The following is a 14373-nucleotide window of genomic DNA, read 5'->3' as shown; positions in this document are numbered from 1 at the left end:
CGGCACGTAGAAGAAGCTAGCGTCAAGGCGTTAGCTTTCCACCGATTGAAATCCTTCCGTCTTTGTTTTCGTGCATCGCGCTAGCCGGGCTTCCCGGAGCGGCCCGCGCAGCGACGTCACGGCGGAACGGTACGGAAGCTTTGTCGGGATCCGTTTTTCGGCGCCCCCTCTACGTCTTTGTGGTAACGAGGGAGTGGGGAAGAAGAGTTAGGGCCGGCGCGGGCCAAGCCTCGCTCCAAATGATGAAACGTGCGCTCGATTGGGCCCCCGGAGGACCTTTGGAATCCTTTGACCCGGCCGATCTCCTCATTTTGCCTCTCCGCGCGGCGAGCCCGGACGTTACGCTTTTTCCGCGGACGCGCCAAAGCCGGATGGAAAGGACGGGACGTATCCGCGGACTCGTCGCCCCGGGCCCGGCGCGCGCGCGGCGCCTTATTTATAGGCCGGTCGCCACGGAGATGTCGCCGGGGAGCCGAGCGGCGCCGGCCCGGGTTGGCGGCGGCCGGGAGGAGAACGGCGCGAATGAAAAGATGGCGGAAGAGCGCGCCGGAACCGTATGCGTCGTCCGCCGTCCCCCAACAACTTCGGGGGGCTGAAACCCGGAACCCCCAGAGCTCATTTTGTCAACCGGTTGAATCGGTTCGGCTTTGCGGTTGTAAAAAAAAGCACCGGGATTCATTTCCTTTCGTCCCAACTTGAATGTTGTTGGCGTTTGCAACTTTGTGCGCTAAAGGCGCAGATAGCGGCGCCCCCGCCCGCACGACAGCGACACCCGTCGGCGGCATGGGGAAGAGGGAAAAAGCCGGGGAGGGCCGGCAAAACCGGTTTCCAACGGTGACGGATGATTTGCGGCTCGCAGTTGTTTGCGCGCCCGCCGGCCCGCTCTTAAAGCGACAGTGCGCGACCGGCGGCCCAGCTGCCCACCAAGTGGAACCTTCGCTCCGCGTGTCGGGAGCGGGAGAATGATTTGCGGAAGCGCTCGGCGCGACTCGGACTCGGACGGACTCGGCGCCCCGTGACACGGGCGGCCGCCGGAGGGCGCTCACAAGTCACTTGGCGTCCCTCCCCCGGCGGCCCGCCGGTCGCCGCCGGTACGTAGCGGCGAACGAGGGACAAGGGACGCGGACGCCAACGGCTCACGTGAGAGGAAAGCGCCAGCCAGCCCAGACTCCCAAGACGGCGGGCGAGACGCGCGCACAGACTTGCGGCGACTTGACGCGCGTGGGTGCGCGCCGTCCGGACCGACCGGTTTTGCGACGCCGGCCGGCGCAAGAGTCGCCGTTGCCGTGACGACCCGCCCGCCCCGGGCCCTTTGTAGGCAAAACCTTTCGACGAACGACGGCGAGAAGTCCCTCCATTCCGAATGGCGCCCGGCGAAAGGACAAACGCGCGGCCCGGCCAAGGGGGCGGAGGGGAGGCGAGACGGACCGGACCCCGTCTTGGTCGCGGGAGGAAAAAGGCTGACAAGGCTCGGAGACAGTCGGCGCTGCTTTTGCCTCGGCTTTATTGTTAGTAGGCGAGCAGGAAAGGCGTTAGAGCCGTGGGGCCTTGGCTTTGATTGGCGAGGTGACCGGCAAATGGCACAACCTCCATCGCTTTCCCTATTCTTCTTCCTCCTTCGGGCGGGCGGGGGTCGTCAGAGGTCGGAGGCGAGACTAAAGGCGCGGGGAGCCGCTTCAGTCCGAGGCGTCCTCGTTTTCCAGCTTGTCTTCCACGACGAAGTCCACCTTTCCCCAAATCTGCAAGAGACGGCGAGCGGACGCCGATGAAAGGGGCGGAGTGCGCCGAGCCAAAGAAGTAGCCAAAAAAGTAGCCGGCCCCGTGCGCCAAAGGGTTCACCGGCCGCCGATGCTGTCCGTAACCCCACACTTTTTATTAATTCACCTTCTTGGCGCGCGGCGGATAAGCGGCACGCCGGTTCTCATGTCGAAAGCAATAAACACGCAGAATTCGGACGCGTTTCCGCACCAGCTGGTCAAAGCGACCGCTTTTCTGTACGGTTTGAAGATTCGCGGCGATAGTTTGACGTTATCTCGGAAATGCAGTTTGACGTTATCTCGGAAATGCAAACGACAGCGTCGTGGAGGGTGACTCGGGTGTGTGAAGGCTCGTTGGTCTCCGAGCGCGGATGGATATTTGGAAGTCTCGTGCGCCTCTCGGTGGACATTCACGGAAGCGCAGTCCGGTGTCTTCAAAACAGTGACGGGCACTAGGAACGGTACCCTAACGCCCCAAAAGCAGGGAACATGTCACGGGCGTCCGAATTTGGGAAACATTTCTCAGCGTGACGAATGTTCAACGTTTTGTTTGAAAATAGAGAAAAAAGTGGAAAAAAAGTGGAGCTGTAATTTTTCTGAAAATAGAGAAGTGCTCCACGGAAAAGAGTGGAGCTGTAATTTTTCTTTCTGCCCAAGGTTATCATAGCGTCGGGACGTCTCGAGTAGGGTCCGACCGAAAAGCAAAGCGACGGGGACGGGGAGCGGCCCCGCAGGGAGGAGCTCGGTTGGGCCTTACCTCGCACAAATTGGCGCTGGACATCACGGCCACCAGGGTGCGCTTTCCGGTGATTTGCGGGACGAAGGACTCCTTCCAGTTGAAGGAGCCTTGGGGCTGGAGGATGCTGGCGCACGCGCGCGCACAGGCCGGCGCGTGAGTACCCGGGCGCGGCCGGGGGCGGCCGGGGGCGGACGCGCTTACTTGTAGAAGCGTTTCCTGTTGGTCATGGCCCGCGGGCCCTCGATGGCCAAGGCCACGTTGTAGAGCGGGAAGCCGAAGGTGTTGACGAAGGAGACGGTGACAAACATGTCCTGGCCGACCGCTTGGACGCCGCTGACCTGCGGGGGGCGCCGGACGTCAGCGCGGCTTCCGGGCGCGCGCGTGGTGGCGCGCGTCGTGGCGCCCGTCGTGGCGCCCGTCGTGGCGCCCGTCGTGGCCACCTTGAGCTGGAGGTTGGGGGCCCGCAGGTAGACCACCTTCATGGCGTTCAGGTAGGTGGTGTCCCCGCGGCCCGCCAGCATGAAGGACAGGAAGCGCTGGAAGCCCAAGTTCTTCAGGTACTCCTGAGCCTTGGTCTTCACCAGCACGCGCTGGGCTGCAACGCGGCGGGACAACTTGAGCCCTGGTTTCGACGTTCGACCAGCTTTCCATGTCTTTGCTTTCCTTTTTTTTTTCTCATTTCCGTTCGCCGAGCCGTTGCCGCCGCAAAGCCAAACCTGAGAACGTTTCCTCTCGGACCACTTCGGCCGGGTTGAGGAGCGGCTCCGAAAGGGCCGCTCGCATCAAAGCGAACGGCGAGCGCGGAGGATACCGGCCCTCCGGGACCGCGGTACGACACGCGACGGGCGCGACGCCCCCGCCACTCACTCTCGTTGGGGGGCACGGTGACCTCCACCGGCTCGGCTTTGAAGCGGTTGGACACCACGCCCGTGTAGAAGACGACGGCGCACGACACCAGCGCTTTGACGCTTTTGGCCGCGTCGCCGGCGTTCTGGAAGTCCAGCGCAAGGTCCACGTCCTCGCCCAGCTCCGCCTGCCCGCCCGGACATCACATAAAGACGCGACAGCAAGACGCGAAGACCCGCGCGGGGGCGGGAGGACACCTGTTCGGCGGAGAGCGAGACGGTGATCTGAGGCTCGCCGTCCGGCGCCGCGTCGTCTCTGGCCAGACCGAAGCCCTGGGCGGTCGCCATGGCCTTGGCCTCGTCGGGACTTCCTAGGCCGGCGCGCCAATCAAATCGCGGAAGCGGGCCCGGGGGGGGGGGGGGGCCCTCGGGGCGTCCTCACCTTCGGGGTACTTGTAAGTGTGCGTGACCTCGACGGGGGCGTCCGCCAGGACGCGCTTGGTGAAGAGTCCCCTTCCCACCAGCCTCTTGTCCACGTGGGTGGAGGTGATGTTGCCGTATTTGTCCTGCGTCAAGTAGAGGACGTCGCTGTTCACCTGCGGCGGGCTGAAGGTTAGCCGCGGGGGGGGGGTTGAGCGGGCGGGCGGGCGGGCGGGCGGGCGGCCGACCCACCTCCGCGAAGACGAAGGGGCCGTCGTAGGAGTGGCCCACCAGGCCCTCCTTGATGGCCAGCACCGAGGCGGGGCCGCAGCGGTACAGACCTGCGCGGCACAGGGAGGTCTCGGCCGGAGGCGGCGCCCGGGCGAAAGTCGCGCGCCGGCTACTGTCGTTATCCGACCGGCGATTGGGAACGGAGCTCGGGCCGAGTCCCGACGCGCGCCAAACGCGCCGCCGTCCCCGCGTACCGTCGCTGGTCTCCTGGGGGGTGGCGTCCACCACTTGCCAGCCGCTCAGTCGGGGGGGCAGGTCGGGGCGCTTCATGTAGACCTCGTTCCAGCAGTGGTAGTTCCTGCGCGGGTGACGGCACCTTGAGCGGACGCCCGGAGCGGGTCGGGCCGTCGGGGGGGGGGGGGCCCACCAGATGGAGTCGTGCGTGTTGCGCTCGTCGGCCGAGCCGTCGGACTTGAAGATGAGTTCGATTTTCAGGTTGCCGTTGTTGTCGTGGGCCGAGTTGAAGTTGGAGATGATTCTGGCCGGGATCCCCAGGCAGCGCAGGACTGACAAACGCGGCGGAAGCGAGCGCCGGCTTAGCGGCAGAGGGACGGAAAAGGGGGCCGCGGTGGAGCGAGGGACGGGAAAGTTAACCGCGCCACCAAGAACGGAGACGGGGTGGAAAATCGCGCGCCCGGTGTCCTGGAATGAATGAAACGGTGGTCTCGGGAGGGGTCCCTCACAGGTGTTGAAGACGCCGGCGAACACCCAGCACTGGCCGTAGCGCACGGGGCTGCCCGTGTTGGCGTACTGCAGCAGGATATTGACGCTGCCCGTCCACAGGGTGGGCGCCGTGCCTCCGGAGAAGTTCTCGCTCCAGTTGCCCACCAGGACGCCGTCCTCATCCTGGGAGTTGACCTGCAAAAGGGGAGGGAGGCGGAGAGCGCGGCCGCCTTGAAGGGCGGGAAGGGAGCCGGCGAGGGAGGGTAGGGGGACGCCGAGGGACGGGACGGGAGGGGACGGGAGGGAATCCCGGAGGGAAAGACGGAGCGAGCGGGAGCGGCGCGGCGCAAGGAGGGCCCTCGGCGCTCACCAGGGCGGAGCCCTTCCGGACCATTTTGATGACGTCGCCGCGGTTCCTGATGGGCATGCGGCACGCGTCCAGGAGGTAAATGCAGGCGTCCAGGACGCCGCGCTCAAACTGCGGGGCGGGCACGCGGCGGGGGTTACCGGCCGCTCGGCCGCTCGGTCGGCGGGCCCACGCACCTGCCCGTAGACCCAGTCGCGACTCAGCAAAGTCTCGCCGGAGCCCATGTAGATGGTCCCGGTGTCGGCGAGCACGTACTCCTGTCGCCCCAGTTCGTCCGGGTAAAACACGGAATCCTCTGCGGGCCGGCCGAGGAAAGGTCAAAGGGCGGAGCGGGAAGGCGGCGGCGGCGGCGTTATTCCCACCGGCGTTCCAGCAGTTGAAGAGCATGTAGCAGTCGGTGGCCGGGTTCCTCTTGGTGCGCCGCAAGCCTCTCCTGGACACCACCGTCACGTACATGCGGAACCTGCCCACGATGGTGTCGGCCGGCGGCGTTATGCCCAACAGCAGCCGCGAGCCCTGCGAGTCCACGATCCGACCGGGCCAGCGACCCCTGCGCCGCGTGCCGAAGGTCACCGTCTCCAGGGTGCGTTGGCGGACGGAGGGCTTGGAGCCTGAGGACGGAGGACGCGCGCGCGCGCCCGCCCTTGACGGCCGGGAACCTGAGGGCGGAGGACCGGGTTGGGGACGCACCGATCAGGAACTCCAGCCGGAAGCGGTCCCTGGGGGTGACGGGTCGGGAGAAGCCCAGGCGCAGCACGAACTCCTGCCCCCGACGGACCACCAGGTGCCGGGTGTCGTAGGCCTGGGTCCGATGCTTGGGCATGTTGACCTCCCTGCACGTGTTGATGTTCTCCACGCTCAGCGTCAGCTCGCCCCGGGCTCGCGGGTCCACCTCCTCGTCGAATTCCTCCACGTCCTCGCGGAGCTCCTCGAAGATGTCGGCGTCGTCTTCGTCGTCGCCCAGGTTGCTGGTGGACGGCTGCGGCGGCGGCGGCGTTTCGCCCTTTCTCAATGGGGCGCCGTCTTTGAAAAGCGCGCCTTTCGAGACTCACCGGCTCTACGTAGCGGCCCGTGGTGTCCATGGCGGAGAAGGCGGCGGAGAGGACGGCGAGCTGTGCGAAAGCGCATGCTGCCAGGCGTCCGCCGGAGGGGGCCCGCCGGAGGGGGCCCGCCGGAGGGGGACGAACGGCGGGGCGACTCGCCGCGCGCTCGCAAGCGTAGTAAGTACCGATTGAAATCTTTCCACAAGCCGCGATTGCTTTTTGCGCGCGTCCCCGATAAGTACGACATCTTTCGCCCGTTTTTCCTCGGAACTTTTGCCGAGCCGAAGCGGGAGGGGCGTCCGGACCGCCTCGGATTTGGCCGCACGGTTCGTTCGCGCGTTCGAAAACGAGAAAACGCCAACGGAACGGGGAGCCATCTTACCTGCGCGAAGGCGGCCGGAGCGACGGGGCCGGCCAACCCGAGCCTCTTTAAGTAGCCCGCCGACTTCCCGTTTGTGGCGGCGACTGCCTGGCTCCGCGCCAATAGCGGGTCTCGCTTCCTCCCACCCTAAGGTCGCGGCGACCGTGCCGATTGGCGGGAGGGAAAAAAACCGGCGCGGGAGCGGCAACTTGAGGTCCGCCGCCAACCGAACAACCGAAGGCGCCGCCGCCAAGCCAAGCTTCTGTGCTGGTCTGCAACGCAAATGTACACGCTGCGTAATTGACGCTCGATGTTTTGAAGATGCGGTTCTGGAGATGAGGACGCCTTTTTTCCCCCTTTGTCAGCATGATGAAAAAGCGGCTGTTGAGCAAAAAATGATGAGCAAGAGTCGAGCTGACCAAAGAAAGTGGAAGGAAGAGGAAGGTCAAAGCAAACGGGGGAGGGGGGGGGGGGGGGCGTAGGGTTTTTTTTCAGTCAGCATAACAAGGCACACAGCGGTTTGTCCGCACGCGTATGTTGGCGGGGCCAAGCCACGGACGCTCTCCTAGCCCCGACCGCGGGGGGGTCCGAATTTGCCATTTGTCCCCGATTGAAATGATCCTCGAAAAGGAGGCAAAGGTCACGCGGCTCTTTGAGATGAGCGCAGCGCTTCTTCCGCGGCGCCGCCAGAGGGCGTCGGAGAGGGCGGCCTCGGGAGGTTCCGGCTATGACGCTCGTCTGGTCACCCGAATCCAGACGGATATTTTGCCGACGTCGACAACTGCAAAAAGAGGCCGCCGATGGCGACGCCTTCATTTGGGATCTACTCTCCCGGTGTATGGCGATCGCGTCGCCGAATACATTTGGAGTCGTCTCCGCGCACGTAGCAGTCATTAGTCATTAGTCATTAGTCGCTCTACTGTCCTTTTTCGCTTTGCGCGTCAAGGGCTCGGGTGGAACTGAATCGTTTGTGCGAGGGAGGGAGCGAGGGGGGGAGGGCGTGCGATTTCATCACTATGAAAAAAAGGAAGGTCCTCGGTGGAGTGATGAAAAACATCCACTTCATCGCGTACATTTCGGCCAGACCCGACCGTTCCCCGCGGCCGTGAGCGAAGGCCTCGGCTTCAATGACGTCACTCCCCGGTGACGTCAGTGCAGCAAGTGTCCAAACTCGCAAAGGAGGAAAAAGTGAATGAAACGCACTGCGTGCGCGGCCGCGACGGGACGAGGGGGAGGAGTCTCCGTTCGCCCCCCCCCCCCCCCCCCCCCCCCCTTTCGGAGGAGGAGCGCGTGCGCGTGACTTTGCGGGAATGCGCGCCTCCTCTGCGGCGGCAATCGGTGCGTGCGTGCGCGTCCTCCGAGGATGGCGGGAAGCCTGCTGCTCGTGCTGGCGCTTCACTCGGGTGAGTCGCAACTTGAGGCGAAAACACTTTTTTTTTTTTTTTTTTTTGGAATACGCATTTCTGCTTCAATTGTTGCTGGCTTCGCCGATTGCGACCGCTCGCGTTGCCGCGGCCGTCGCCTCGCCGCGCGAACGTCGGGGCTGCTCGGCGCGCGGCAAGTGCAAGCCCGGCCGCCCGGCAGCCCCAAAACGCCAAAGGATTGTTTTCACGGCGTCCTTTCGACGGATTTGTCGCACGTGAGCGCGAGCGTGAGCGTGAGCGTGTGCGCGCGCGGCAACAAGGGGGATCCCCACCCCCCTTGGCATCTCCGCGCCGAGGCCTCGCTTGCTTCGCAACTCGACACTTCCGATTGCGATTGGATAAGGGGAAAAAAAAACATGGAACGAAACAAGGAAAAAATAAACGACCAAATTAGGCGGACGGAACACAGATGATGTCATTCGTGGCCGCGCGCGCGCATCCCTGCAAAATGCGTGTGCACGGGCCGGGCGGGCTCCGTCTAATACGTGGAGCGACTGCAGCATCTTTCTTTTTTTCTTGTTTTTTTTCTTCTTCTTCTTGATGTGATTGTTGCGTAAGCGCGACGCGTGCGGAGGTGTGCGCGTGCGTGTCACGGACTGGACTGGACCCGCCGGTTTTCTCTGCGGCCCCGGTGAGCGCGCCTCGGCATATAGTCTCCATCGGCACGGTTTCACCCATCGACTTCTTCTAGATTTCCTCGCGTGACCTCTTCAAATGCACAAGATTATTTTTTTTACGATGACTCGCGGTTGAATTGCGTTCGAATTGCGGTTGAATTGCGTTTGTTGGTTATTTTTCGTTGCAAGGAAACCAAACGAGTCGCGATTGAGAAAACGCCGGGGAAAATGCCGTCCTTTTTTTGGTGGGTGTGTCGCACGCACGCGCCACGCTGTTTCCCTGCACTGCAGGACAGTGCGAGTATGCGGGTGCGCGCGCGCGCGCCAGAGTGAGAGAGGTACATCCCGACCGGCAGATGGGAAACTAACGCGCACCGGCAAACAAAGAGCAAATGGCAACTTTGATTGTGTGGAAAAAGAGCGAGATCGTTTTTCGTTTTTAATCGAAGAAAACGAAAAAACGAATGTTTAGGTGGAAAAAGAGAAAAGACAGCGAACGTGAATGAGCACATTCAACATAGTAATTGCTTCAAGATATTTCTGCTGCAGCATTCTGTATTTTTGTTGAAAAACGCCAATCGAACGAACGTGTCTCGACGAGTGCCGATCGGGTCACATGATCGGATGGCGTCCGAGCAAAGCGCGCCGAATGCCGTGTGACGTCACGACATCTGAAAATTGAGACGAAACGAAAAAAACAGGACTCGACTACTCGCTCACGCACGTTTGACCGATTGCGGAAGTCTTTCGTGTTTGCGCTGTGAGCACGTGCACTGTACCTCACCTCACTTTTTCCGTCTTTCCTATGAATTGTTTTTTTTTTTCTATGACTTTTATTGCTCCGTTTCAAAACGAAACTATTTTGTTTAAGTTTGTTCTTTCGGGAGAGCAAAAGAAAAAAAATTCAGTGGCGCTCGGAGCTAAAGTCCAAGTGAAGCAAGGCGACGATCCATCGAAATAGTGCTCGTTTCCGGCGGTTCCGCTTGAAAACAAGAACCCAAGGCCGTCATTTGCTCGTCATTTTCCTGCCCACGCACCCGTGACTGTTGCAGCCAGTTTTTCTCTGGGTGAAATCTTCCAAATTTCCCAAAAGACGGACGAGATACACGTCACGCTCGCGCTCGCAGTTGCCGCTTTGAAGAGCGAAAGTGCGGCTTTCCCCTCACGGAGATAGCCGCGAGAGCACGGCCTTCCAGAGGCCCGCTTTTGAGGCCTTTGAGCTTTACAGCAAAGCGTCATTTTGCCGCCCGAATGAATAAATCGCTTGCAAGCGGTGGTGACCCTACGCGTTGCGCTTCCTTTGCGGGCAGCGTGGCAGCTGCAGTCGGCTCTGGTGAGCTCCGCCCACTGCGACGCCGTCTTCAAAGGCTTCTCCGATTGTTTGCTGCGGCTGGGGGACAACATGGCCAACTACCCCGCCGACCTGGACGACCGGCAGAACCTGCGCAAGATCTGCACGTAAGATCTGCGCGCTTTGCTCGTTTGAAAACACGAGAGGAGGCCCCGCCCTCCTTTTGAGCTTCGGCGAGAAACGCCTCGGCTCGGCTCGGCTCGACCCGGGGTCGGCTTTGGTCGATAGCGCGGGGGCTAATTGGCCCCGCCCCCCCGCCACTTCAAAGGCCAAACGTTCGCGGGAGACACGCGCCCGGGGGCGGGGTTCCGCGTCCCCCGCCGCTTAAGCGCGCTTTAACGAGGGCCCAGATGGCCCAGTGGGGAGGGGGGGGGGGCGTGGCAGACGGGAAGGGGGCCGCTTAACACGCCGGCACCGTTTGTTAGCCGGAACAAGCCCGGGTCGAAGGGCACATAAGGAAGGCGCGCCTCATCGCTCCGAAGGCGGGACAAGAATATACCTCGGGTTGTAACTTTCTCTCCTGTCTTGTTGTTGGTGTGCCCCGCCCCGCCCCGCCCCGCCCCCCGCCCGGCCGGCCGCCAGCTACTGGGACGACTTCCACTCGTGCGCCAGCACGGCCCTGTCCGACTGCCAGGAAGGCGCCAGCGACCTTTGGGAGAAACTCAAGAAGGAATCTCGCAGTCTGGATTTTCGCGGGAGCCTCTTCGAACTCTGCGGCGGGGGGAACGGCGCCCCCTCCGGGCCTCGGGGGGCGCTCCTCGCGACGCTGCCCGGCCTGCTCACCTGGCTGCTGGCCCTTTAAGAGAGCGCGCGCGCCGCAAAAGGACGGCGAGCGACGGAAGAGGCTGGCGCGGCGCGGCGCGGCGCGGCGGGGCGGGGCGGGGCGAGGCGAGGCGAGGCGAGGCGAGGCGAGGCGAGGCGCCGCGGCCCCCCTTTGCCCCTCTGCCCCGGCGACCGGTCGCACGCGCTCAGGCGCTCACGCGCTCGCCCTGCTTTGAGGAATTCCCGTAAAGCGGCGGAGCGGGCCCGACTTCCCCGCCCCCAAATTGCCCCCCCTCTGCAATATGACTGGCCGACTTGCCGCGCGCAGCTTTTATTTTGGTTGTCCGGCCCCGGCTGTGTTGGGAATCCTTCAAACGACGACCGGAGCTGCCGATGACCTTTTCAGCATTTCACCTTTGACCTTTGGCGTGCCGACGAGCATTTCGGAAGCTTTTGCATGCGCCCTTTCTTCGGCCCGATTCCCAACACGGCCGAGGTCTGGAAGTGGGTGCCGTTGACTTGCATGATGTCACTTCCTCAGGCCCTTTTAGGACGTGAGCGCGATGGGCCCCGAGCCTTGGCGCCGGCCGGCGGCGACCGGAGCGGAGTTGCCGGCGAAAGGCCTCGTCGGGCGAATGTGGTTCGGGCCGCAGGGCTTAACGCTCAATTCCGATTTTTTTTTGTTGTTGTTTTTTTTGTTTTTTTCAACGAAAGTGTCCCGGGCGGGCCGTGCCGACCGTTGGCGATGAAGGAAGCGGCCCAACGGAGTGGCGGGCCGTGTTCAAACGGCTCTCATAGCAGTTGCGCTCCGCGCCTTTAAAGCGGCCGTGACGCGACATTGAAATACTTTTCGCCGTCCGATACGCGCATCCAAATGAATGGCTGACCGGATTTGATTTGATTGACGATTTGTAAGCGGAGAGCGCGTCTTGGCGCGTAGGTGAAAGGCGCGGAGAAGGGAGGCGAAAAGCGGCCTTTGCCGGCGTCCGACGGCGGAGCGGAGCGAAGCGAAGCGAAGCGAAGCGAAGCGGCCGCGCGCTCTCACGAACGCGCCCCTCTCGAGTCAAATCTCCTCGCGGAAACTCGTGAGGATAGTTCCGTTTTTTCATCTTTAAAAGCCAACATCGAGGAGCCTTTTCGGCCACGCGAGGCAGAGGACATGTCTGCTGCAAGTCGCACGGCGGGCGGCGAAAACAAAAATCGGAATCGGGTCACTTCCGACCGCAGCCTGACGTTTTGGTGTTTAGCGTTTGATTGATTTATTTTTGACATGATCGATTTTACGTTTCAACGCGTTAGGTTTCGAGCGTTCCCGTTTTGGAACGTCAAACGGTTGAACATTTTTGCATGTTGGCGCTTATTGTCTCACCTTTTCAACTTTGTGTGTTTTGCGTTTGAAAATGTTTGCGTTGTGACGTCTCGCTGTCGAGCGCCGGGCGGGCGGGCGCGCACGCGCCCTTGCGGGTTAGCTAACATTTAGCAAAGGATTTGTGACCGGTAGAGTCGAGTTGTTTTTGTGGCGGTGCCCTGAAATGTTTGAGTAGGGAGTTTAGCGTTAACTTTGTTGTGTTTGTGATTGCGGCAAAAAAGAAAAAGAAAAAGGAAAAAACGAAAACAAAAGAGCAATACCACCACGACACCACGGCCAGTGTAGCGCCAACCGACCGATCAATAAGCATTCATCAATAAATCGAGACTGTTGTGTTCCAATAAATAACAAGTAATAAGATTTAATAATAGTTAGTTTGCTGTTCACGTCTCCGTTCGTTTCTGTTCGTTCGCTCGCAACTTTGACAAATCGTTGCAACAATCATCCGAAGAATTTACAAGGATTTGCGATGTATTTAGAGAAAACATTCATAAGAAAGGCTTTTATCGTAGAACGTTTCTTCCACTTTTAATGAAATTAGAACGACGAGAAAACAAGTGCAAAATAAAGACAATACTTTGACTAGAAGGCTGTGACATCACTTTTTGTTGCCACGCACGCGCATTCGGTATTAATGGGCGGCCGGGAAGGGAAGGAAGGGAAGGGAAGGGAAGGGAAGGGAGAGGAAGGGAAGGGAAGGGAAGGGAAGGGAAGGGAAGGGAAGGGAGGGAAGGGAAGGGAAGGGAAGGGAAGGGAAGGGAAGGGAAGGGAAGGAAGGGAAGGGAAGGAAGGGAAGGGAGAGGAAGAGCGGACTCAGCCGCCTCAAGACCACAAATCCATAACAAGAATCCCGTGAGGTTTGGTTTGTTTGTTTTTTTCACGTGGATGGTTCTTTTAAACATAAGGCGTCAACGCGCAACCGAGGCGTCGATTAACCAAACACTTATTTGAGGGTGTATTTTCAAAGGCCCTTGGTTTCATGATCACGAATGAAAACGATTTCCTTTTCGGCGACTTTCTCGTTGCGGGCTTTGTCTTCGGCCTCGGCGACGCTTCCACGTGTTCCGGCAAATTTTGTGTGCGCGGCAATCGATTTAAATCGACGGTCACAAACATTTGGGTGTTTTGTTTTTTTTTGTTTAGGTCTGTAAAGGAGCGTCTTGCAGGGTGCAGGCTAATTCCTGGAAGCGAGACTGCTGAATAATTGAAGACGCAATTAAGGCCCGCAAGAAGAAAGCCGCCGGTGAAATATTCATGAGGGAAATCCCGCGAGATGTTTTTTTTTTGTTTTTTCTAGCTTCGGCCCACTCGCGACCACGCCCTGCAGGGCGCCCGAGCCTCTCATTAGCAAAAACCAAAGTCACGTCGCATTCGTCGCAGGAAAAAAAAACAAAAAAGGACGAGTCGGTGAACGCAGCGCGGAAATGCTTTATTTTCAGACAAAACCATCAAAATTGAGGCAGACGACGAAGAAAAACGCGACTTGATATGTGACGCGCGCCACTTATCGCTCATACTCTCAGGCCGGCCAATTCGACGCCCCCGCAGCGCAGAGAAGAGTCCGGTCGCAATCGATGGAGCGCTCTCAAATGAAACGCGAGTAGGACAAATCGCGATGCGAATATTCACAGACGTGTCCAAAGTCGAACGGGTGATCGCGTGCGTGAACATGTTTGTATTTTACTCATCTTTTCGTTTTGAAACTTTGCCTTTTAAAACGCGATCGCGTGCGCAATGCAATTACACGTTTGCGCGCACGCAAAATGACGTCGTCTAAATTGACAAAAGTCCGGGCGCCGATCGGCCGTCGCGCTATGATGACGTGGCAGAGGCGGCGTCGCGCGCGCCTTTTGGGCCCAAGCTAGCAGGTGACGCGAGTTCGTTGGATCAAAGAGCGTTGTTGGAGCTCCGTGAATATGAGCCTTTTCTTCGTCGCGCACGAGGACGAAAACTTCCGGGTGAGTATTTTTCCATGACACCTGCCGGTGTTTGTGCGCGCGCGGAATGTTCGTGACGAAAGAGAGCTACTCGTGTTAGCTTAGCATTAAGCTAGCGATGTTCAAAGTGGGGAAAAAATTCGCGCTTTGACCAAATGGATTGGTCGCGCGTGTAGTTTGACAGGCGATTTCGAGCGGGCCGTATTTCAATAGCTGCTGGATTTTCTTTCCCTTCGCTTTCCGCCGATTCGATCGAGAACCGTCCCTCCCGATTGGCTTTTTTGTTTTCTTTGAAGGAACGGACGACAAACGGCACAACGTCCTTCGACGTCTTTTCTCTTGGAACAATTGGAATAAGCGCCCGCCGCGTCGCGTATGAGCGAAGGCGTGACGCATGGCATTTACGGTGATGAAAGTGGGCGTTTGT

General features: G+C 60.2%; 2 protein-coding genes across 13 annotated transcripts; one reads left to right on the top strand and one right to left on the bottom strand.

Moving 5' to 3' along the window:
• Positions 1-1475: 1475 nt before the first annotated feature.
• LOC148408216 (coagulation factor XIII A chain-like) lies at positions 1476-7397 on the bottom strand. Of its 12 annotated transcripts, XM_088401854.1 has the most exons (17): positions 6508-7397; positions 6135-6194; positions 5773-6061; positions 5445-5693; positions 5259-5377; positions 5086-5193; positions 4736-4910; positions 4420-4558; positions 4247-4350; positions 4014-4102; positions 3784-3937; positions 3600-3712; positions 3364-3529; positions 2937-3091; positions 2698-2834; positions 2515-2620; positions 1476-1739 (listed from the first exon to the last, which is right to left on the bottom strand). In XM_088401854.1, exons 2-17 carry the CDS (start codon positions 6162-6164, stop codon positions 1677-1679), a joined length of 2196 nt encoding a protein of 731 aa, XP_088257980.1. In that variant the 5' UTR covers positions 6165-6194; positions 6508-7397; the 3' UTR covers positions 1476-1676. The 12 variants fall into 12 exon arrangements, with proteins under 12 accessions (XP_088257980.1, XP_088257978.1, XP_088257974.1 ...); XM_088401852.1 differs by having other exon boundaries at positions 2698-3091; XM_088401848.1 differs by having other exon boundaries at positions 2698-3091; positions 4014-4350; positions 4420-4910.
• A 369-nt stretch (positions 7398-7766) lies between these two features.
• nrn1a (neuritin 1a) lies at positions 7767-12597 on the top strand. The gene is made up of 3 exons (XM_088401876.1): positions 7767-7889; positions 9838-9985; positions 10461-12597. The coding sequence occupies exons 1-3, from the start codon at positions 7850-7852 to the stop codon at positions 10678-10680; spliced, it is 408 nt and encodes a 135-aa protein (XP_088258002.1). The 5' UTR covers positions 7767-7849; the 3' UTR covers positions 10681-12597.
• The last annotated feature ends 1776 nt before the right edge of the window (positions 12598-14373 follow it).

This window comes from Hippichthys cyanospilos, chromosome 19 (assembly GCF_059441005.1).
Source record: "Hippichthys cyanospilos isolate Australia breed blue-spotted pipefish chromosome 19, RoL_Hcya_1.0, whole genome shotgun sequence".
Lineage (NCBI taxonomy): Eukaryota > Metazoa > Chordata > Actinopteri > Syngnathiformes > Syngnathidae > Hippichthys > Hippichthys cyanospilos.
The sequence above is the reverse complement of the archived record's forward strand: the minus strand, read 5'-3'. Positions and strand labels throughout refer to the sequence as shown.

Bases quoted from the DNA above. Each gene is read 5' to 3' on its own strand.
- nrn1a (XM_088401876.1), top strand. From the start codon at position 7,850: ATGGCGGGAAGCCTGCTGCTCGTGCTGGCGCTTCACTCGG. The intron at 7,890-9,837 runs GTGAGTCGCAAC...CTTTGCGGGCAG, and splicing joins CGTGCTGGCGCTTCACTCGG to CGTGGCAGCTGCAGTCGGCT. The intron at 9,986-10,460 runs GTAAGATCTGCG...GCCGGCCGCCAG, and splicing joins AACCTGCGCAAGATCTGCAC to CTACTGGGACGACTTCCACT.
- LOC148408216 (XM_088401842.1), bottom strand. From the start codon at position 6,164: ATGGACACCACGGGCCGCTACGTAGAGCCG. The intron at 3,938-4,013 runs GTGGGTCGGCCG...AGCCCGCCGCAG, and splicing joins GCCCCTTCGTCTTCGCGGAG to GTGAACAGCGACGTCCTCTA. The intron at 3,530-3,599 runs GTGTCCTCCCGC...CCGGGCGGGCAG, and splicing joins TCTCGCTCTCCGCCGAACAG to GCGGAGCTGGGCGAGGACGT.